Source organism: Notamacropus eugenii, chromosome 2, assembly GCF_028372415.1.
Source record: "Notamacropus eugenii isolate mMacEug1 chromosome 2, mMacEug1.pri_v2, whole genome shotgun sequence".
Taxonomy (NCBI): Eukaryota; Metazoa; Chordata; class Mammalia; order Diprotodontia; family Macropodidae; genus Notamacropus; species Notamacropus eugenii.
This window is the reverse complement of record NC_092873.1, coordinates 158889046-158911115: the sequence shown is the minus strand read 5'-3', so window position 1 is coordinate 158911115 and position 22070 is coordinate 158889046. Positions and strand designations below refer to the sequence as shown.

Below are 22070 nucleotides of genomic sequence, written 5' to 3'. Positions count from 1 at the left end.
TTCTCTCTTTTGATCCTGTCCCTCCCTGTGAGTGTCGACCTCAAATTGTACCCTCCTCCCCATGCCCTCCCTTCCATCGACCCCCCCACCCTGTTTATCCCCTTGTCCCTCACCTTCCTGTATTGTAAGATAGGTTTTCATACCAAAATGAGTGTGCATTTTATTCCTTCCTTTAGTGGAATGTGATGAGAGTAAGCTTCATGTTTTTCTCTCACCTCCCCTCTTTTTCCCCAAACTAAAAAAAAAATCTTTTGCTTGCCTCTTTTATGAGAGATAATTTGCCCCATTCCATTTCTCCCTTTCTCCTCCCATATATTTCTCTCTCACTGCTTGATTTCATTTTTTTTTTTAAGATATGATCCCATCCTATTCAATTCACTCTGCGCACTCTGTCTCTATGAGTGTGTGCGTGTGCATGTGTGTGTGTGTAATCCCACCAAGTACGCAGATACTGAATAGTTTCAAGAGTTACTAATATTGTCTTTCCATGTAGGGATGTAAACAGTTCAACTTTTATAAGTCCCTTATGACTTCTCTTTGCTGTTTACCTTTTCATGCTTCTCTTGATTATTGTGTTTGAAAGTCAAATTTTCTTTTCAGCTCTGGTCTTTTCATCAAGAATGATTGAAAGTCCTCTATTTCATTGAAAGACCAATTTTTCCCCTGAAGTATTATACTCAGTTTTGCTGGGTAGGTGATTCTTGGTTTTAGTCCTAATTCCTTTGACTTCTGGAATATCCTATTCCATGCCCTTCCATCCCTTAATGTAGAAGCTGCTAGATCTTGTGTTATCCTGATTGTATTTCCACAGTACTTGAATTGTTTCTTTCTAGCTGCTTGCAGTATTTTCTCCTTGACCTGGGAATTCTGGAACTTGGCCACAATATTCCTAGGAGTTTCTCTTTTTGGATCTTTTTCAGGTGGTGATCAGTGGATTCTTTCAATATTTATTTTGCCTTCTGGTTCTAGAATCTCAGGGCAGTTTTCCTTGATAATTTCATGAAAGATGATGTCTAGGCTCTTTTTTTGATCCTGGCTTTCAGGTAGTCCCATAATTTTTAAATTGTCTCTCCTGGATCTGTTTTCCAGGTCAGTTGTTTTTCCAATGAGATATTTCACATTATCTTCCATTTTTTCATTCTTTTGGTTTTGTTTTGTGATTTCTTGGTTTCTCATAAAGTCATTAGCCTCCATTTGTACCATTCTAATTTTGAAAGAACTATTTTCTTCAGTGAGCTTTTGAATCTCCTTTTCCATTTGGCTAATTCTGCTTTTGAAAGCATTCTTCTCCTCATTGGCTTCTTGAACCTCCTTTGCCAATTGAGTTAGCCTATTTTTCAGGGTGTTATTTTCTTCCGCATTTTTTTGGGTCTCCTTTAGCAGGGTGTTGATTTGTTGTTCATACTTTGCTTGCAAGTCTTTTGTTACTCTTCCCAGTTTTTCCTCCACCTCTCTATCATGATTTTGAAAATTGTTTGGGCTCTTTAAGACCTTTTCCCAGAACTGATCCCATTGAGTGGGCTGGGATGTAGAAGCACTGACTTCCGTGTCTTCCCCTGATGGTGAGCACCGCTCTTCCTCATCAGAAGGGAGGGGAGGAGAAACCTGCTCACCAAGAAAGTAACCCTCAATAGTCTTGGTTTTTTTCCCTTTTCTGGGCATTTTCCCAGCCAGTGACTTGAGCTCTGAATATTCTCCTCACACCCACCTCGCCTCCAGATCCTCCCAGCCCACGCTTGGGGTCTGAGAATCAAATGCTGCTTCCCAGCCTCAGTGCTTTGGGTGGCGGCAGGGCTGCTATTCAGTGTGAGATTAAGTTTAGGTGCTCAGGTGGGTGCAGGGCCGCCTCACGGGCTCAGTTCCCTCAGGGGGTTTATGCGGAGACCTTCAACAATGGATCTGGGTTCCTGCCTGCTTGGGGAGCCCCGGTCTGCTCCTGCCTCTGCTGTTGCCTTCCAAAGGGGCCTGAGTATGGGGGCACCCCACTCCCCTCTCCACCCACCAAAGAGACCTTCTCACCAACCCCCGTCACCTGTGGGTGGAGGGACCCGCGCAGCCGCTGGAGATCCCGTCCCTGAAGTCCGCTCGGATCTGTTCCTCTCGTTGCTGGGGCCGGTGCAGGGCTGGGCTGGGCTTCGCGTCCGCAGTGCGATGGACCTTTTGCAAGAGGTTTGCAGGTCCCTCTGGAACAGAAATCTTATCCGCTCCACTATTATGTGGCTTCTCCTGCTCCCAAATTTATTGGCGGCTCTTTACTACGGATATTTCATGGGCTGTGGGTTCGGAGCTAGCGTATTTGTGTGTTTCTACTCCGCCATCTTGGCTCCGCCCCAGAACTTTTTTTTCTTAAGATAAATTTTTATTCTGATCTTTTGTTTTTGTATACACTTACTTTTCCCAATACATTAGTCTCCTCTACCTCTTCTAGAGAACCATTACCTATGACAAAGAACAAGAAAGAAGGGAAAAACCAGTTTATTAAAACTGACCAATACTTTGAAAAAAAATGGGAAATTGTCTGTTTTTTCACTGCCTATTGTCCCCTCTTCTGTAAATAGAGGACAGAGATATCTTTTTATATTCCTTTGGTTAACCTTGGTCATTGTAATTCACCAACTTCAGTTTAATTGTTATTCTTTACCTTGTTATAGTCATTACGTATTATTTTCTACTTTCACTTTACTCTGCATCATTTTATCAAAATCTTCCCATACTTCTCTGAATTATTCATTTGTTATTTCTGACAGTTCTATAATGCTCCATTACATACACATGTTGTAGCATGTTTATTCCTTCCTTAGTTGACAAGCGTCTACTTTTTAGTTCTTTGCTATTACAAAAAGTGCTGCGATAATTATTTTGGTATATGTAAGGCCTTTCTTTTTATCATTGACTGCCTTCTGATGTATCCCTATTAGTGGAATCTCTGGTTCATAGAGTATGGACATTTTGTCACTTTCTTCTTGTAATTACAAACTACTTTCCAGAATGGTTAAATTGGTTCAAAACTCTAGTAAGAGTGTGTTAGCATGACCAACATTGACAGTTTTCCTGTTTTGTCTTGACTGATTTGCTGCGGGTGTAGTAAAGTTGTCCAGTTGTTTTGGTTTGTGTTTTTCTAATAAGACAATTTCTCTAATGATAATTAGGGAATTGGAGCATTCTTTGATATGATAGATAATTGTTTGCAATTCTTCTTTTTTAAAAATTTATTTATTTAAGTTTTTAACATTCATTTCCACAAAATTTTTAGTTCCAAATTTTCTCCCCATTTCTCCCCTCCTCCCACCCCAAAACACCAAGCATTCTAATTACCCCTATCATCAATCTGCCCTCCCTTGTAACATCCCTCTTTTCCCTTATCCCCATCTTCTCTTTTGATCTGTAGGACAAGATAAATTTCTGTACCCCATTATCTGTATTTCTCATTTTCCAGTTGTATGCAAGAACAATACTCAATAGTTGTTCCTAAAACTTTGAGTTCCAACTTCTCTTCATCCCTCCCTCCCCACCCATCCCCACTGGGAAGGTAAGCAATTCAATATAGGCTACATATGTGTAGTTTTGCAAATGACTTCCATAATAGTCATGTTGTGTAAGACTAACTATATTTCCCTCCATCCTATCCTGTCCCCCATTTCTTCTACTCTGTCTTTTGACCCTGTCCTTCCTCAGGAGTGTTGACTTCTAATTGCTCCCTCCTCCCACTGCCCTCCCTTCCATCATCCCCCCTAACCTGATTATCCCCTTCTCCCCCACTATCCTGTATTGTAAGATAGATTTTCATACTAAAATGAGTGTGCATTTTATTCCTTCCTTTAGTCAAATGTGATGAGAGTAAGTTTCATGTTTTTTCTCTCACCTCCCCACTTTTTCCCTCCACTGAAAAGTCTTTTACTTGCCTCTTTTATGAGAGATAATTTGCCCCATTCCATTTCTCCCTTTCTCCTTCCAATATATTTCTCTCTCACCCCTTAATTTCATTTTTTTAAGATATGATCCTGTCCTATTTGACTCACTCTGTGCTGTGTGTGTGTGTATGTATGTTTATGTATGTGTGTATGTATGTATAATCCCATCAACTACCCAGATACTGAAAAAAGTTTCAAGAGTTACAAATATTGTCTTTCCATGTAGGAATATAAACAGTTCAACTTTAGTAAGTCCCTTATGACTTCTCTTTGCTGTTTACCTTTTCATGCTTCTCTTCATTCTTGTGTTTGAAAGTCAGATTTTCTTTTCAGCTCTGGTCTTTTCATCAAGAATGCTTGAAAGTCCTCTATTTCATTGAAAGACCATTTTTTCCCCTGAAGTATTATACTCAGTTTTGCTGGGCAGGTGATTCTTGGTTTTAGTCCTAGTTCCTTTGACCTCTGGAATATCCTATTCCATGCCCTTCAATCCCTTAATGTAGAAGCTGCTAGAACCTGTGTTATCCTGATTGTATTTCCACAATACTTGAATTGTTTCTTTCTAGCTGCTTGCAATATTTTCTCCTTGACCTGGGAACTCTGGAATTTGGCCACAGTGTTCCTAGGAGTTTCTTTTTTTTGGATCTCTTTCAGGAGGTGATTGGTGGATTCTTTCAATATTTATTTTGCCCCCTGGTTCTAGAATATCAAGGCAGTTTTCTTTGATAATTTCATGAAAGATGATGTCTAGGCTCTTTTTTTTGGATCCTGGCTTTCAGGTAGTCCCATAATTTTTAAATTGTCTCTCCTGGATCTATTTTCCAGGTCAGTTGTTTTTCCAATGAGATATTTCACATTATCTTCCATTTTTTCATTCTTTTGGTTTTGTTTTGTGATTTCTTGGTTTCTCATCAAGTCATTAGCCTCCATCTGTTCCATTCTAATTTTGAAAGAACTATTTTCTTCAGTGAGCTTTTGAGCCTACTTTTTCATTTGGCTAATTCTGCTTTTGAAAGCATTCTTCTCCTCATTGGCTTTTGGAACCTCTTTTGCCAATTGAATTAGCCTATTTTTAAAGGTGTTATTTTCTTCAGCATTTTTTTGGGTCTCCTTTAGCAATGTGTTGACCCGCTTTTCATGCTTTTCTTTTCCCTGTTTTTCTTCCACCTCTCTTACTTGATTTTCAGAATCCTTTTTGAGCTCTTTCATGACCTGAGACTATTGAATATTTATTTTGGAGGTTTTGGATGAAGAAGCCTTGACTTCCTTTAACCCTATGCATTGTTCTTTCTTATCTGAAAGGATGGGAGAAGATATCTGTTCACCAAGAAAGTAACCTTCTATAGCCTTATTTTTTTTCCCCTTTTTTTGGCATTTTCGCAGCCAGGTACTTGACTTTTGGGTCCTTTGTCAAGGGTAGGGTGTACTCTGGAGATCTGTAAGAGCTCAGTTCCTCCACGATGGCACAATCAAGCGTGTACACTGGTCTGGGAGCAGGGACAGATTTTTTTGCCCAGAATCTTATCAGAGTTTCCTCTTCACAACCACCTGGTCTCCAGTTCCACCAAGCCAGCACTGGGGACTGAGATTCAGATAAGCTTCGGGGGCAGGGCTGTCATTCAGTGTAAGGTAAAGATCAGCTGCTCAAATCCCCCAGGAGTATAGGTAAGGGCAGGGCCTCTACATAGGGCTGAGGTAAGAATCAGCTGCTCAGTGCCCCTACGGGTTTTACGATCCAACAGTGTATGTGGGCTGCTGTAGGAGCTGCTGTGGGAAATGTTGCTGCCTCCCCAATGTGGCCTCTGAGGCTTCTGCCTGAGGCTGGAGCTATAGGAAGGCCCTTCTCCCTTATTGGCCTGCTGAAAAAACCCTGTTACTGACCTTTGGCGCCTGTGGGTTGAGGGATCTGCTAACCGCTTCTGCTGGGACTGGAGATTGTGCCCCCGAGGTCTGCGTCCTCCTCCCAGAGCCCTGCTGCGGCCAAGGCTGGGCTGGGCTGGGCTAGGCTCCACTCCACGTCTGATGTGACAGATGTTTCCCTTCAGCCTTTCAGGTCACCCTGGGCTGAAAATCTCCACTCTGTTTTTCTGTGGCTTCTGCTGCTCTAGCATTTGTTGAGAGTCTTTCTTTACAGGTATTTTATGGGCTGTGGGGGGAGTCTATGTGCGTCTTCCTACTCAGCCATCTTGGCTCCGCCTGCAGTTCTTCTTTTGAGAACACTTTATATATTTTGTTTGTAATACTCTTAATTTTCAGTGATTATCCATTGTTTTCCAAAAAGAAGTCATTAACAGGATATATGCTATAAGAACAATCCCATTATTGCTACCTACTTAGTAAAAAAAAATACTAGTAGAGATGCTAAGATTTACATTTAGCCTAAAAAAAGTGAGGAAGAAGCTGAACAGAAAGTTTTTTGATCTTAAGTTTCCTCACTTGTGTATCTAGGATTTGAAAGGAAACTTTTTTTGCAAAGATATGTAAATACTAGATCTGGTAATGCAATTCATTGCCTTATCTCTAGCTGTTACTAAGGTAATTACTGCTGATACTTTGAATTTTTGTAGGTGAACAGATGTGAATTAAATTTAGTGAACGTTTATTAATGTGGTGTGGTGCAAAAGAGAGTTGGGTTTAGTGTCAGAGAAATCTGACTCTTTATTTGTGTAACTGTGGACACGTCATTCAGAATCTGTTTACTTATGTTATCATTTTACTTCATATATGGCACTGTGAAAAATGAGTAAAAAGAAGCCTAAATCAATTCTAGTCAGATTTGCTCCAAAGGTTGTTAGCAGTAAAGTACTTTGTAATTCCTTATGCAATTTTGAATAGTTGTTTTATGAAAATCTTATTTGGTATTTAATTTTTTTCCTTTTGAAATAAATCTGTAACATTTCAAAATGTTCATGTTGCATTTAGTAGTTTGCTCAAGAAAGTAACAATGCTTTTTAAGAAAAATGGAATTAGTAGTTTGCATATCTTGTTTGTACCTATTATCTTCAAATTTTTTTTTTTACCAGGTATCTTCACATTTTAATGATCTTCTGGTCATTTGTGGCTGGAGTTGTCACTTTCTACTGCTCATTAGGACCGGATACTCTTTTGCCAAATATTTTCTTCACGATCAAATACAAGGCCAAGGTAAAATTTCTTCTTAGTTGTTAAGGATGTTACTACATCAAAAACATTTTTAATGTTGCTAAGTATAATTAATCCTCCAAGATATGAATGCCAATCATGGTGTTGTACCACCAGTAATATCTCTAGCTTCTTGATTTCAAAGCTGATGGCCTCATAGTCTTATGAGACCATAGGTTTTTTTAGAGGTCTGTGAATCCACAGACCAGCATACCAGCAGGTATATCTTCACTTTCCCCTTCTCCTCCTCCTCTCCTTCTGCCCCTTTTTTTGGGGGTGGGAACCATATCTATGATTTCATTGATGTAAAGAATTCTCTGGCAAGGAAAATGGTGATGATAATAACACCTACCTTGAAGGGTTGTTGTGACGTTCAAATGAAATATTTGGAAAAAATGTTCAGCACACTGACTGTCACATGGTAGACCCTGTATAAATACTTGTTCCCTCCCCCTTGCCTGGTGAGGAATTTCTCTTTGTGAAATCCAGTCTGAAACTTTGGTGCCATTTAGAATCTTAGAAAGTTATATGAGGCTCTGAAGTTAAGTAACTCGCCCAAGAACCACATAATCTGATATGTGTCTGAAGCAGGACTTTAGACATTAAATAATGCCTGGTACTACATGTATTTATTATTTTTTAAAACACACACACATATACACACAGAGAGAGATGCTATTGTGATAAAATTCAAATTGTATTTTAATTGAGAATGTTTTTAGATTTCAGTTATCCCTGATAACCCCTGTCTTTTTCTATGTAAAGAAAGATTCTCTTTATGTAAGAAGGTATATTCAGGGTTAGCTGGCAGCAAAGCCTTTGTCTTTCAGCATTTTTCTATTTTATCAGTTTTTTCTTCCATCTTGATGATTTGAAAACTTTTGGAGACATGAAAAGTAAATCTGCTTTTTCAACAATTTGAGAGAAACCTGTTACAGGGCTCATATATAGACTGGATCCTTTCTTGCAAGTGTTCTGAAAGGTAGAAACTTCAGATGCCCTAGAAATGTAGCTCATGTGCTGTGTTACTTGTATTATCAAAAATGTTTTATTTTTCCTTATAATTAGATGTGATAGGGTCTAAAAGACTTTTGGCATTTTTGGCTTGCAAAATATTTAAGTTTCAAATTTTTAAGGGAAATTTTGGAGGAATTGTTTAAACATTTAATATAGAGGGTAAATTTCCACGTTCTTTGTTTTGGTATATTATTTCATAATAATTGAAAGCTGCTGAGAAATCTTTGTTCTCTTAGAACTGATTTGCATATAAATGATTGTTGAAATATTTTTGGGAAAGAAATGTGATTGATTTCTCAATAAATTTTTTTCCTTAAGCATTTAGAACTCCAAGAATTGTTTCCCCAAGGTCACAGCTGTGCTGTGTGTGGTAAAGTGAAATGTGAAAGGCACAGGTAAGGCATATATGTTCAGTATTTGTATTCTGATTTCTGTTATATTCTGGATTTTAAGCAGTTCAATTGCTTTGTATTTTTCAGACCTACTTTGTTGCTCGAAAACTATCAGCCCTGGCTAGACCTTAAAGTATCTTCCAAAGTTGATGCATCTCTCTCAGAGGTGAGATAATAGATGAACTCTTAACATGCACATGTAGACATAGACTGTTTGGTAAAGTACCCAAAGAAATTTTCTTCAGCAAATGGATCAACTGAAATCTTTTAATCAGAAATATCTTCTAATATATAGAGTCTGTGAAATAAAATGTTGTTAGCTCATTAATAATTAATAATCAGTAATAAGTAATAAAATTAAATTCACTTATCTTTACAAACTATCAGTACAAGCTAAAATAAAGATAGTTTTTTACCCACTTAGCTGAGATCCACCATTTTAATTTTGTTTAGAAATCTTTTCAAAGGAAATCCTGTTATACCTGGTTCAAAGTATTGATAATTAGTGCCATTGTATTTCTGTGGTTAGAGACAGAAGAAATAAATGCCCATTTTGCACTCTACCCAGATAACTTCCAAATGAGGAGCTTGGCTGGAGGGAGTAGATGTTACTGTATTACACAGCTTTTTCAGCAGTCACCCTAGCTTTGATATTCACTCACTGGAGTGCAAACAGAATTTGGTGACTTCACCTGTTCTTATGTAGTAGATAAATTGTTCCTGTGCTAATTGGAGAAAAAGTAAGCATTCTGAACCCTGACTCATTCTTTCTCCTTTTTTTTTCAATTTATTTTCTGTTCCTTAGCTGGTGGAAGTGGAGCAAGATACCACTCTATCTCTTGGTATTTTCCTTTTTCTGAATTTCCAAAATACATTCCAGTTTTAAAATCTTTGATTGTATTTTTCTTTTCTTTTCAAAAAAATTTAATTTATTTTTAGTTTTCAACATTCACTTCCACAAGATTTTAAGTTCAAAATTTTCTCCCCATGTCTCCCCTCCCTCCACCCCAAGATGATGTGCATTCTTATTATTCCTTCTGTCAGTCTTTCCTCCCTTTTATCACCTCCACTCTATCTCCCTTCTTTTATTCCTTCCCTTCTATTTTTCTGTAGGGCAAGCTAGATTTCTATACCTCATTGCCTGTATATCTTATATCTTATTTCCCAGTTGTGTGTAAAAACAATTTTTAGCATTCATTTTTAAAACTTTGAGTTCCAAATTCTCTCCCTTTTTTTTCACTCTCCACCTACCCTCATTAAGAAGGCAAGGAGTTCGATATAGGTTATATATGTGTAGTTATGTAAAATACTTCCATAATAGTCATGTTGTGAAAGACTATATTTTCCTCCATCCTGTCCAGCTCCCCATTTATCCTATTCTCTCCTTTGACCCTGTGCCTCTTCTTTTGACTTTCTCCCTCCCCTAATAGACCTTCCCTTCTATCATCCCCCTCACCCCCCTTTCTCCCATACTTTTTCTTGTAGGGTAAGATAGATTTCCATACCCAAATGAGTGTGTGTGTTATTCCCTCTTTAAGCCAAATTCAATGAGTAAAGTTCATGCATTCCTTCTCATATCCCCTTCCCCTCCATTGTGAAGGCTTTTTCTTTCCTCTCTTTCTTCTTCTCCCAGCACATTCCTCTCTCACCCCTTAATTGTATTTTTTAAGATATCATCCCTTCATATTCAACTCACCCTGTGTCTGAGAAAGGTGTAATGAGTTACAAATATCATCTTTCCATGCAGGAATGTAAACAGTTCAACTTTATTAAGTCCCTTATGATTTCTCTCTCCTGTTTACCTTTTCATGAGTCTTATATTTGAAAGTTAAATTTTCTGTTCAGCTCTGGCCTTTTCATCAAGAATTCTTGAAAGTCCTCTATTTCAGCGAATATCCATTTTTTCCCTTGAAGGATTATACTCACTTTTGCTGGGTAGGTGATTCTTGGTTTTATTCCTAGCTCCTTTGACCTCTGAAATATTGTATTCCAAGGCCTTTGATCCCTTAATATAGAAGCTGCTAAATCTTGTGTTAACCTGATTGTGTTTCCACAACATTTGAATTGTTTCTGACTGCTTGCAATATTTTGTCTTTACCTGGGAACTCTGGAATTTGGCCACAATATTCCTAGGAGTTTTCCTTTTGGGATCATTTTCAGGAGATGATGGGTGAATTTTTTCAATTTTTATTTTACCTTCAGATTCTAGAATATCAGGGCAGTTTGATTATATTTTCGCAGCCTTCTTTGTCTAAAAGAGCCATGTGACAGGAATAGGATTTTTTTTAATATCTCCTAGTATTTATTTTATAGAGAAATATCCTTTGTATGTTGTACGTATAAAGCACCCTGTTAATTTAGAAATATTCCATTTCCCGTACAAATATACCTCATATTGACATCTTATATTTAAGACTATTTACATTCACACTTATTGGCAGTAGCAGAGGTTTTGCTACAGGGGTCATGGCATGTATACTAGTGATGACTTATAGATTCCTTATTTTTAGTATGTATATTTATGGCTATCATTCTCAGCTTTTCCTTTTTTGAGTACTGACCTTCTATTCCATCTCTCTGTAGGAGTCAGTGAATACACACACACGTATATATGTATGTGCACACACATACACGTGTATACACACATGACACAAACATATACATACATGCATGTATTTACACACATACACACATATCTCTAGAATTTAAAAAGGACAAGTTTTGATATCATATTTTTTTACTGTAGTAAAAAAAGTAAAAAATGGTAGAGAGTGTACCATATATAGTACTAGGAAGACCAGTGTTCAAATATCACCTCTGGTATCTTTGCGACTATGTGCAAGTCAGTCTCTAATCCTTAATGTCCTTATTTATAAAACAGATACAGTGGTATTATCTGTTAGTTGTATTGCTTGCCTTGGAGAGCTGTTGTAAGGGTGAAATGAAATAATGAAGGTAAGGCCCTTTTCAAACTACAGATATCATTTGTTTTACCTTTATTCCTCCTCAGACTTTGCAGTTCAACTGGGAGCAGTTTCTTTGACAGTTTTCTGGGAAAAGATGCATGCATTTCAGAGGTCTTAGTTTTTGGCAATGGGAATTTGTTAATGTTAATATGTGTTTCTTATTACTAAATGTAATGATGTTTTCCCCAAGATGAATTAATGTACTGTTCTTTTAAAAAAGTGTTTTCTCCCCAGGTGCTTGAATTAGTGTTGGAAAACTTCGTTTACCCTTGGTATAGGTATGTGGTCTTTTTAGAAAACCCATTAATATTGTAGAATGGCTGCCAATCAGAATTAAGGGCTCTATACATAAAGTACCTAATACTTTATAGAGCTCTTTTCCTCCTCACATTATTTTGTATTTACATATCTATATATAAATGACATATTTCCCCATCAACCTTTGTAGAAGGTAATCTTTTTAAGGACAGGGGCTGTGTTGTTTTTTTATTTTTTTTTTAATTAATCCTTCAAGCCAAAAATATAATGGGAAAACCATAAGACTTTTCTCTCAAGAGAATTAATCTTTTAATGTAAAATGTTTTTAGTAAGTTCTAAATGTAGCAATACTATTTTTATTAATAGATAAATGAATTTAATTTTTTTAATTACATGATCTTTGAAAAATCTTAATTCCTGTTTTCTAACTGAATAATTTAGTAGTTAATTTCAGTACAGAATTCATGGAAAAAATGAAATTTTTTTCTAAAATCTTGAGTGTTAATGGCATTTACTGTGGCCTTGCATTGGGGGTTCTGGGATTTACAGAAAAGGCAGGGGATCAGTTTTTGAGAATATTAAATTTTCAAACAGAAGCCAGCTAGACAAACACATACAGTATTAACAAAATGGATACAGTACAAGTTAGCCCATTTAAAGAACCTTATTATGAATTCTATATTAACATGAATAAACATCTTTAGCTGGTGGATCAAGATATTGTTATTAGATTTCAAGATCTTAACTTGTATTTTCAAGTTAGGTTTCCATGCTGAACCCCTTTTAGGGGAATTTTCAGGGTTTATAAAGTACAGATAACAGTAGTACCTTCAGGAACTTTATTGTCAGCACTAACTTTCTGCTCAAGGACTTAGTCATCAGCTTTTTGTTCCACTTCTCAGATATCTTCAGACTTCAGGGAAGTGAAAAGCAGTTTACTTTCCCTCCCAAAGTAGGAGACTCCTCCCAAAATTTACCCATTTATAAACTGAACATTTTTTGATATCTGTGTTGGTGCTAGCTAAGAACTCTTCTTTCTCATCCTCTTCCCTCATTACTCAGACACGATCTCTCCCACTCATCTGTGTACATCCTTGATCCCGTATTCTCCCATCTACTCCAGCAAGTTGGTGTTATCCTTCCCAGTCTTTCTTTGATCTTCAGTCTCCTTATCTGTTGGTTCCTTCTGTGCTGCCTGCAAAAATGTCCACATCCTATCCTTAAAAAAATCTTTCATTTGATCCCGTCATCTATGCTAGCTATTGCCCTTTATTTCTACTCCACTTTTTAGCTAAAGCTAGCTACTCTCTTTGCCTCCTTCTCCTTTCACTCAGTTATAAACTCTCTGCAGTCTGGTTTCCTGATTTCATCATTAAATTGAAAGTGCTTTTTCCAAATTGCCTGATCTGATAGCCTCTTCTCAGTTCCTATCCTTTTCTACTTCATTGCAGCCTTTCACACTGTCAGTCACATCACCTCCTATATTCTTTCTCCTTTCTTTGTTTAGGGACATTATGCTCATGTTCTTCTGGTTCCCCTCTGACATGTCTTGACTAATCCTGTGACATCATTACCCACTGTTTCCTTCATCATTCTGGTTTCTGATGAAAAGATGGCCCTTCTCCTTTCCGAAGCGAGCCATCTCTTTAAATGCACTCTTGTAAAAGATGTACCCTTGATCCCATCCTCTCCCATCTTCTCCAACTGATTGTTGTCACTATCCTTTTCATTCTCTTTAATCTTCAATCTTTCCCTACCTAATGGCCCCTTCCTAGTAGCCTATAAACATGCCTACTATGTCTCTTCTAACTTTATTTAAACTTTACTTGATCAACCACCTAAGGTAGCTATCATCCTATACCGCCCCCCCCCCCCTTATTTTCACCTAAATTCCTTGAGAAAGACATTTTTACCAGGTGCCCCAAATTCTTCTCTTCCCTCTTGATTTTAAATTTTCTTCAGTCTGGCTTCTACTTCATCATTCAGCTGAAACTGGTAATTGAGACTGGTAACTCCAAAGTTACTATTCTCTTAATTGCTAAATCTAATGGACTTTTAAATGTCACTGTCCTATTTAATTTCTCTGCAGTCTTTGACTGCAGTCCATCACCATCATATCCTGGATGCTTTTTCCTCTCTAGGTTTTTGTGACATCTTATACTCTCCTGGTTCTGCTCCCATCTGTCTGGTTGCTTCTTCACTGTCTCCTTTTCTGAATCTTCATGTCATACCCCTAACCATGGGTTTCTCCCAAGGCTCTCTTTTCTATTTCCTCTCTGTTATCTCACTTGGTGATCTCATAGACTCCCAAGGGTTAAAATTATTTCTATGCAGATTGTTCCCAGGTCTTATATATTAATCAACAAGCAGTAGTCATTCTCCTGTGCTCCAGTCCTTTGTTACTAACTGCCTTCTGGAAATCGTGAACTGGATAATCCTTTAGGCTTCTTAAACTCAGCATGTCCAAGACAGAACTCATTATCTTTGCCTCCAAACTCTTTCTTCTCCTGAGCTTTATTATCACTATCAAGGCCACCGCTGTCTGCTCAGTCATCTCAGTGTATAACCTTTATGTTGTCTTCAAGTCTTTGTTTTCACCCCACATATCCAGTTCATAGCCAGATCATGGTGTTTCTACTTTATTACCATCTTTTGAATAAGTTCCCTTCTCTCCACTTACATGGCCACCACCTTATTTCAGCCTTATCACTTTTCATTCATACATCCTAGCTGCTTTCTTTGCCTCACGTGTCTTTGCACTTCAGTCTGTCCTTCACTCAGATGCCAGGTGATTTCTCTAAAGCACAGGGTGTGATCCATGTCACCTTCTTACATAACAAATCTTAGTGTGTGGTTGTTCAGTCATTTTTTAGTCATGTCTAACTCTTTGTGACCCCATTTGGAATCTTCTTGGCAGAGTTATTGGAATGGTTTCCCATTTACTTTTCTAGCACATTTTACAGATGAGGAAACTGAGGAAAATGAATTAGTTAAGTGACTTGCCCAGGATCATGCAGCAAATGTCTGAGGCCAGATTTGAACTAGGGAAGATGAGTCTTCCTGATTCCAGGCCCAGCACTCTATCCACTGTGCCACCTAACTGCCCCCAAACTTAGTGACTCCCTGTCAATATAAAATTCTTGTGTCTGCATTTAAAACTCTTCCCAGCCTGGCCCCTTTCTACCTTTCCAGTCTTCTCTCACATGGGGATACAGAGTTACTGTGAAGGCAATCAAGGACCTGTCTAGTTGTTGAGGTTTACAATCTCAGATTAGTTCTCACTTCCTCACCTTGCCCATGCCTTCAGTATATAATGAGTTGTGAAGTCTTTATCAGCTTTGCCTCTGCAATATCTTGGTGCATATAGCCTTTCTCTGCTCTTATGCTAATTCAGGTCCTTACCAGCCTTTTGCCTAGATTATTGTAATAGCCTTCTAATTGGTCTCCCTGCTCCCAAGTCTGTCTCTCCCTGTCCATTCTGTACTTAGTTGCTGAGACAGTCTTTCTGAGGGACAGCTCTGATGTCATTCTTTTTCTCAGAAATCCTCAGTAGCTTCGTGTTGCCCAAGGCAAAATCTAAACCCTTTAGTCTGGCATTTAAAGTTCTTTACAATTTGCCTCCTGCCAATCTTTGCAGTATTTTTTTTTCATATTGTTTCCTTTTAATGTACATTTTTATAAACTGACTATTTTTTGACCTGCAGTTATCTTCAACCTCTTTTTGAGTCTTTTGTTTTAGAATGTTTATCTTCTTCATTTCTATCATCTAGAATCTTTTGATTCCTTCCAGGCTTAGTTTAAGTGCTGCATCCAACAGGAAACTTTGCTATATCTAGCTCCTCATCTCTACCTTAAGTGATCACATTAATTTTTTTTTTATATTTACATATCTGTGTACATATGTTACCCTTTTTTTATCCCCTCACCCTGTAAAATGTAATCTTTTTAGAGACAGACACTGTATTATTTCTAAGTAGGGCATATAGCATAGTGTTGTTTCACAGCAGGTGCTTAATAATGATTTAATTTCAATAATCTACAGTGAATTGTAAGACTTCTCTAAATTTCTTAAAGTATGCTTTTTTTGCTTATTCATAGGGATGTAACTGATGACGAGTCTTTTGTTGATGAACTAAGAGTAACATTGCGTTTTTTTGCATCTGTGTTAGTCCGAAGAATTCATAAGGTATACATTTTTAATAAGAAATCATGAGTTTTAGATTGCTCCTTAATAATTGAATCTTTTTTTTGTTCTACATAGGATATATTAAATTATTCTTTCCTTTTATAAATTAAAATGTAACTTCAGCCCTCTAGGATGAAATGCATGGTTAAAAAATGGTTCAATTGTCCCTTCTAGAATGAATCCATTTAGGCTGAAAGAAGGGGGCAGTATTGGACCTGAAGCTGGGAAGACCTGAAATTAGATCTGGCCTCAGACATTTGCTAGTTATGTGGCACTTGGCAAGTCATTTAACTTTTGCTTGCCTCAGTCTTTACAATTATAAAGAGAAGGTAAGAATAGTACCCACCTTCCAGGGTTAACATGAAGATCAAATGTGAGGATATTTGTCAAGCACTTAGCAGAGTTCCTGGCACATAGTAGACATTATATAAATACTAGCTATTACTAATATTAATAATAGTAATGTTAAGACAACTATTAATTGATGAAATGCCAGAAATACTAGCCATAGCAATAGGACAGGAAAAAAGAAATTGAGGGAATAAGCATAGGTGAAGAAGAAATAAAATACTTGCATTTTGCAGATGATTTACTTGGATGCAGGTGATTTACTTGGACAGCCTTAGAGAGTCAACTAAAAATTAAACAATAACTTCAGTCAAGTTGCAGTATATGAAATCAGTTCACATAAATCATCAGCATTTCTATATGATACCCAAAAAAATCCAACTGGAAGGGTTAGAGAAATTTCATTCATAATAACCACAAAATGAGAGTCTTCCTACCAAGACTCATGCAGGAAGTATATGAATTGACCACAAAACTTATAGATGTAAAGATAGATCTAATTAGAGTATTTTGAGGAATATTAGTTGCTCATGGGTAGGCTGAGCCAATATAATAAAATGATAGTATTGCCTTGCTGTGCCTATTCTGTGCCATAGCAGTCAAACTTCAAAGGATTATTTTTTTGAGCTGGAAAAAATGATAATGAAATTGATCTGGAAAGACAGATGTTCAAGAATCTCAGTGAAAATGATGGAAAAAGTGGCAAAGGAAGTAATTTTAGGTGGAAGTTCTCCTTTAAAGGTTTCATTTCCAAGGTGTAAAGAACTGATTAAAATATTAGAAAATTCCATTTTCCAGTGGATAGCTAAAGATAGCACCTTAAGGTTTATAAAGCACTTTTCAAGTGTTACCTCATTTTATCCTCATAGCAGCTCTGGGAGAGTTGTTATTATCCTCATTTTACAGATGAGGAAACTTTAGGCAGCCAATGAAGAGATTTGTCCAGGGTCACACACAGCAAGTTAAGTTTTTGAGGCTAAATTTGAACTGAAATCTTACTGACTGTAGGTCCAGTGCTGTCTTCATTGCATCATGTACCTGTCTATATAAATAAGTGGTTAAAGGATCTGAGCAGGCATTTTTGTTTGTTTTTGAATTTATTTTTAGTTTTCAACATTCACTTACATAAGCTTTTGAGTTTTAAATTTTCTGTGTCTCCCTCTTTCTCCTTCCCCAAGACAGCGTGCAGTCTGATATAGACTCTACATATGCATTCATATTAAACATATTTTCCCATTAGTCATGTTGTCAAGAAGAATTAGAACCATTGGGAGGAACCACATAAAAGAAGAAACAAAACAACAACGACAGAAAGAGCAAATAGTCTGCTTCAGTCTGCATTCAGACTCTATAGTTTTTTCTCTGGATGTGGAGAGCATTTTCTGCCATGAGTCTTTTGGAGTTGTCTTAGATCTTAATCTAAAATCCTTGCATTGCTGAGAACAGCCCAGTCTGTGATAGTCATCACATCATGTGACTGTTACTGTGTACAGTGTTCTGGTTCTGCTCACTTCACCTAGCATCAGTTCATGTATATCTTTTCAGGTTTTTCTGAAGTCTACCTGCTCATCATTTCTTATAGCACAAGAGTATTACATTATACTCATATACCACAACTTTGAACAGGCATTTTTCAAAGGAAGAAATCCAAGCTCTTCATAGCCATGTGAAAAAAAAAATATTCCAAATTACTAATAACTAGGGAAATGAAAACTAAAGTAACTTTGAGGTTTTGCCTCACACCCAGTATTTTGGCAAAGATGGCAGAAAGTGAAAATAACAGATATTGGAGGAGTTATGGGAAAATAGACACATTAATTCCGATAGTGGAGCTGTGAATTTGTTCAGCCATTCTGGAAAGCAATTTGGAGCTATGCTCCCAAAGTCACTAAACTGATGCATGTCTTTTGATTCAGTGATGCAACTACTACTAGCCCTGCTATACCTCAGAGAAATGAACAAAAGAGAGAAAAGACCCATATATACAAAAGTATAGTAGTGCTTTTTGTATTGGCAAAGAACTGGCAACTGGGGGAATCATGATGAATTGGGCAGTGACTATGTATGTTATTATATATGGATATAATGGGATATTTTGGGTCATAAAAAATGAAATAAGGGATGGTTTCAGAGAAAACTGGAAAGACTCATGTGAACTGATATAGTATGAAGTGAGCAAAAGCAGAACAGTTTATATGCCAGTAACAGTATTGCGAAGAAAAAGACTTTTGAAAGAATTAAAAACACTGAGCAATATTACGACCAACCACAGTCCCAGAGGATCTATGATGAAACATGCTACCTACCTCCAGAGAGAGGAGATGACTAAAGCTGCAGAATCAGACATACATTTTTTTGACATGACCATTGTGGGAATTTGTTTTTCTTGTGTGCTTATTTGTTACAAGAGTTCTGTTCTGTTTTTCTTCCTTTTCAATACATGAGGATGATTGAGGTAGAAGAGAATTAGGGGTGGGGTTCCCTTCCTGCCTTCCCAAAATGAGAAGAAATCTTAAAGAAGGTCAGAAACAATCATAAACACATATATTAGCATGGAAAACCAAGTTTTACATAATAGAGCAGTTTCATACATGATCACCTTTTCCAAAGTATATATGGAAATGTGCTTTTTATGTAATGTTAAATTTTTTATTAAGTAAAGGAATTAGGGTTCCGTAGGCTGAAGAAGAAAAAGTTTATAGGAGAGATGATTGTTGTCTTCAAACCCCAGAGGGCAGAAGTAGGATCAGTGCATAGAAATGACAGTGGGCTTGATTTTGGCTCATTATAAGGGGAAACAATTACTCTTGCCAAAAACTAAAGTTTTCTGACATTACAGTCCTTCAATAGTGTCTGTACCATTAGGACAGATTTATTAAATATTTACCAGATAGCTATTATGTGCAAAGCACTTGTAAGGAAAATTTGTGAAAGGGAAGTTTGTGCCTCATTTACGATTGGTCCAGGTAATTTCCAGGGTCCCTAGCAACTCTGTAATTCTTTAATTCCAGCTGTTCAGATGCTTATTTTGAGAGAAATCTAAAAGGTACAATTTGACTTTTAGAATCTTAGTGTATTAGTTATCTTATTTTTAATAGTTACAGTTACTTATCCAGCATTTAATATCTTGGCTATAGGTATCTTACATTCAGTATCTTAGTCATAATTATGAAGTATTTTACTTTGATTTAAACTTTCTTTTTTAGGTGGATATCCCAGCAGTTATAACCAAGAAAATGTTAAAAGCAGCAATGAAGCACATAGAAATGATATCTAAAGCGAGTCAGAAAGGTAACCAACCCATCCTACTTAATACAATTTGAACATTATTTTTAGAATTATCTTTTCTGCTTGAAATTTAAAATATAATTATTGATAAGTCAGAATGATATTTACAGTTCCTATAGAGGTGACTTTTTAAAAATTTCCCTTCTCTTTCTTACAAACTGTGTGGCTGTTAAAAAAAAAATCACATGGCCTAATTTTATTCTAAAATACTTTTTGAAATCATGAAACTTATTATGAATTTGGTTCTTTGCAAAATTGACTTCTGCCATATACTTTGTCATGCTGTTTATCCAAGTGAATTTGACATTATAAAGGAAAGTTATATCTTTTTTGGTATGAATTCTTCAGATGTGAGATATTTCAAAGTATAGATTTAAACAAATTATATACTATGAGTCTTTCATTTTTATTTTTTATAAATTTGTATTGATGTTTTGTTTTTGCGTCAGATATATTTTCTCACTATATCTCCATTTTGCCCTTCTTAGATAGCCATCACTCAAAGAATAACATCACAAAAAATTATTTTAAAGGGGAAAAAAAGTTAAGCAAACTTAAGCAACATATTGAAAAATGTTCCCATATGCACCTCGAGTTCCTACCTATTCAAAGAAGGGAATGGGGTGAGGAGTATCTTTTCGTGCTCCTTCTTTGGGGCCTGTCTTAATCATTATAATTTTGTAGCATTCAGTTTTAGTTGTTTTGATGTTCCATTTACCTTGTTGTAATCAGTATTTTGTTTTTCTAGTTTGATTTAATTCACTTTGTTTCAGTTCATATAAATCTTTCCATGCTTTTATGTTTTTATCATATTTATAATTTCTAATATTTCATTGTTCAGTCTTTTTTTGTTCAGTTGTGTCCAACACATCATGACCACGTTGAGGGTTTTCTTGGCAAAGATACTGAGGTGGTTTGCCATTTCTTTCTCTATCTCATTTTGTAGATGAGGAAATGGAGGCAAATAGGGTTAAGTGACTTGCCCAGGGGTCACACAGCTAGTAAGTGTCTGAGGCTGGATTTGAACTCATGAAGATGAGGCCTGGAGCTTTATCCACCTGTGCCACTTAGCTATCCTTCAGTGAGTGAGCATATGATATGCCTTTTAATAATGGCAGTGAAACAAAAAAAATTACTTATATTACTCTGTGATCTTATCAATTGTGAATACCTTTTTATTCTGTGTTGTCTTCTGTCATCATGCTGAACTTGCATTGAAAGTGTTGGACTGAATGAAAATGCATTTATTATGCACTTATTTTGTGCTCTATGGTAAGCGTTGTAGATACAGGCAGAAAAAGCAAGACTTTTGCATCTCTTGAAAAGCTAATATACCAGTAGGAGGAGATAGTAGAAACTGAAGGTTTCAGCTTCAAGTCAGGAAAGGCACAGGAGTCCTTAGAGTGAAGTGCAAAGTTAATGGTAATGCATCTTCTTCAGTTCATTTCCAATGATAACATCTTATCTGTTGCTGTTGTTGAATCATTTGAAAGTGCCAGGGACTTTGGTGAGCTTTATTTTTCCAAGTCTTTAGTAGTTCTAGCTACTGAGGAGTTGGGGACTTCTGCACTTGCAGAGGAGAGGCTATTGTAAAGTTCTGTCTCCGCAAGGGTTATTCCCCTCTGTGATGGCTGGGCTGGTACCACAGTTGTTATCTGAGGGACCCTCCTATTTCCAGGGTTCTTGGTTTGATTGCAATTGATTATCAATTAGTGATGGCAGCAGAGAAGTCAGGTCCTTGTTTTATAAGGATTTTCTTCTTTGATGATGGCTGTGGGGGCTGAGCTTGAAATAGGCATGATGGTCTGGGAATACTACAATTTCTAAAACTGTTGGACTCTGGGTCCTGGAATATTTTCATCAGAGTCTGAGGGTAAGTTGTTAAGGTGTAATAGCAATGATTTGACCTCTCTGTCATGTTTTGACATGTCACATTTTGTTTTTACCTCACAGTTCTGTGTTTGATCAGTTGGTGGCTATTGGTGGTACTAGTGGGGAGCCCTTTCTCCATAATATTTGTTCCCTTGGATGATTGTCAGGTTTGGGCTGTACGTGACAATTAGAAGGCTTTCTTTAGCAATTTTAACATTTTATGTTTCAGAGCAACAATTGGGCTAGTCACCTGTTATCTTTCACTTTTGACATGAGAGGCCAACTTCCTTTTCTGACCATATATGATTGTAATGTCTTTAATTGTTAATATATTTCAACCTTCTCTTGATTTGCTATGCATCATTCTATTACTTTTTTATGACATTTGAAATTATTATGGTGTTTGTTGTTCATAGCCATTCATAGTTCTATCCAATATGGTATTCTATGATTCATAGCTGTAACTGGAAGGTCATCATTAAATGTGTGATTTGGTTGTAGGGAGCACCTTAGGATCATCCAAAAATGCTTCACAATTTTTCAAATCCAGTTCATCCCTCTTATTTAATTCTAGGTCAATTCATTGTTCATGTGCATTACCTATGGAAGATATAAATACCGATGGACAAAGTCAGTGGGTTTTTCTTTCAACTTATGTCAGAACCCTCCTGGGAATGTAGGAAGGGTGGGA

General features: G+C 36.9%; 1 protein-coding gene across 11 annotated transcripts in view; it reads left to right on the top strand.

The window, feature by feature from the left end:
* Positions 1 to 22070, top strand: part of SNX14 (sorting nexin 14) — a 114193-nt gene that overhangs the window by 11887 nt on the left and 80236 nt on the right. For 8 of the 11 annotated variants that reach the window (XM_072642741.1, XM_072642737.1, XM_072642740.1 and 5 more), the window contains exons 2-7: positions 6935 to 7055; positions 8388 to 8464; positions 8549 to 8627; positions 11662 to 11705; positions 15784 to 15871; positions 19426 to 19510. In XM_072642741.1, coding sequence (XP_072498842.1) covers positions 6935 to 7055; positions 8388 to 8464; positions 8549 to 8627; positions 11662 to 11705; positions 15784 to 15871; positions 19426 to 19510 — 494 coding nt within the window. The remainder of the gene's footprint in view (positions 1 to 6934; positions 7056 to 8387; positions 8465 to 8548; positions 8628 to 11661; positions 11706 to 15783; positions 15872 to 19425; positions 19511 to 22070) is intronic. The other 3 variants (XM_072642744.1, XM_072642743.1, XM_072642742.1) reach the window with 1 other exon arrangement.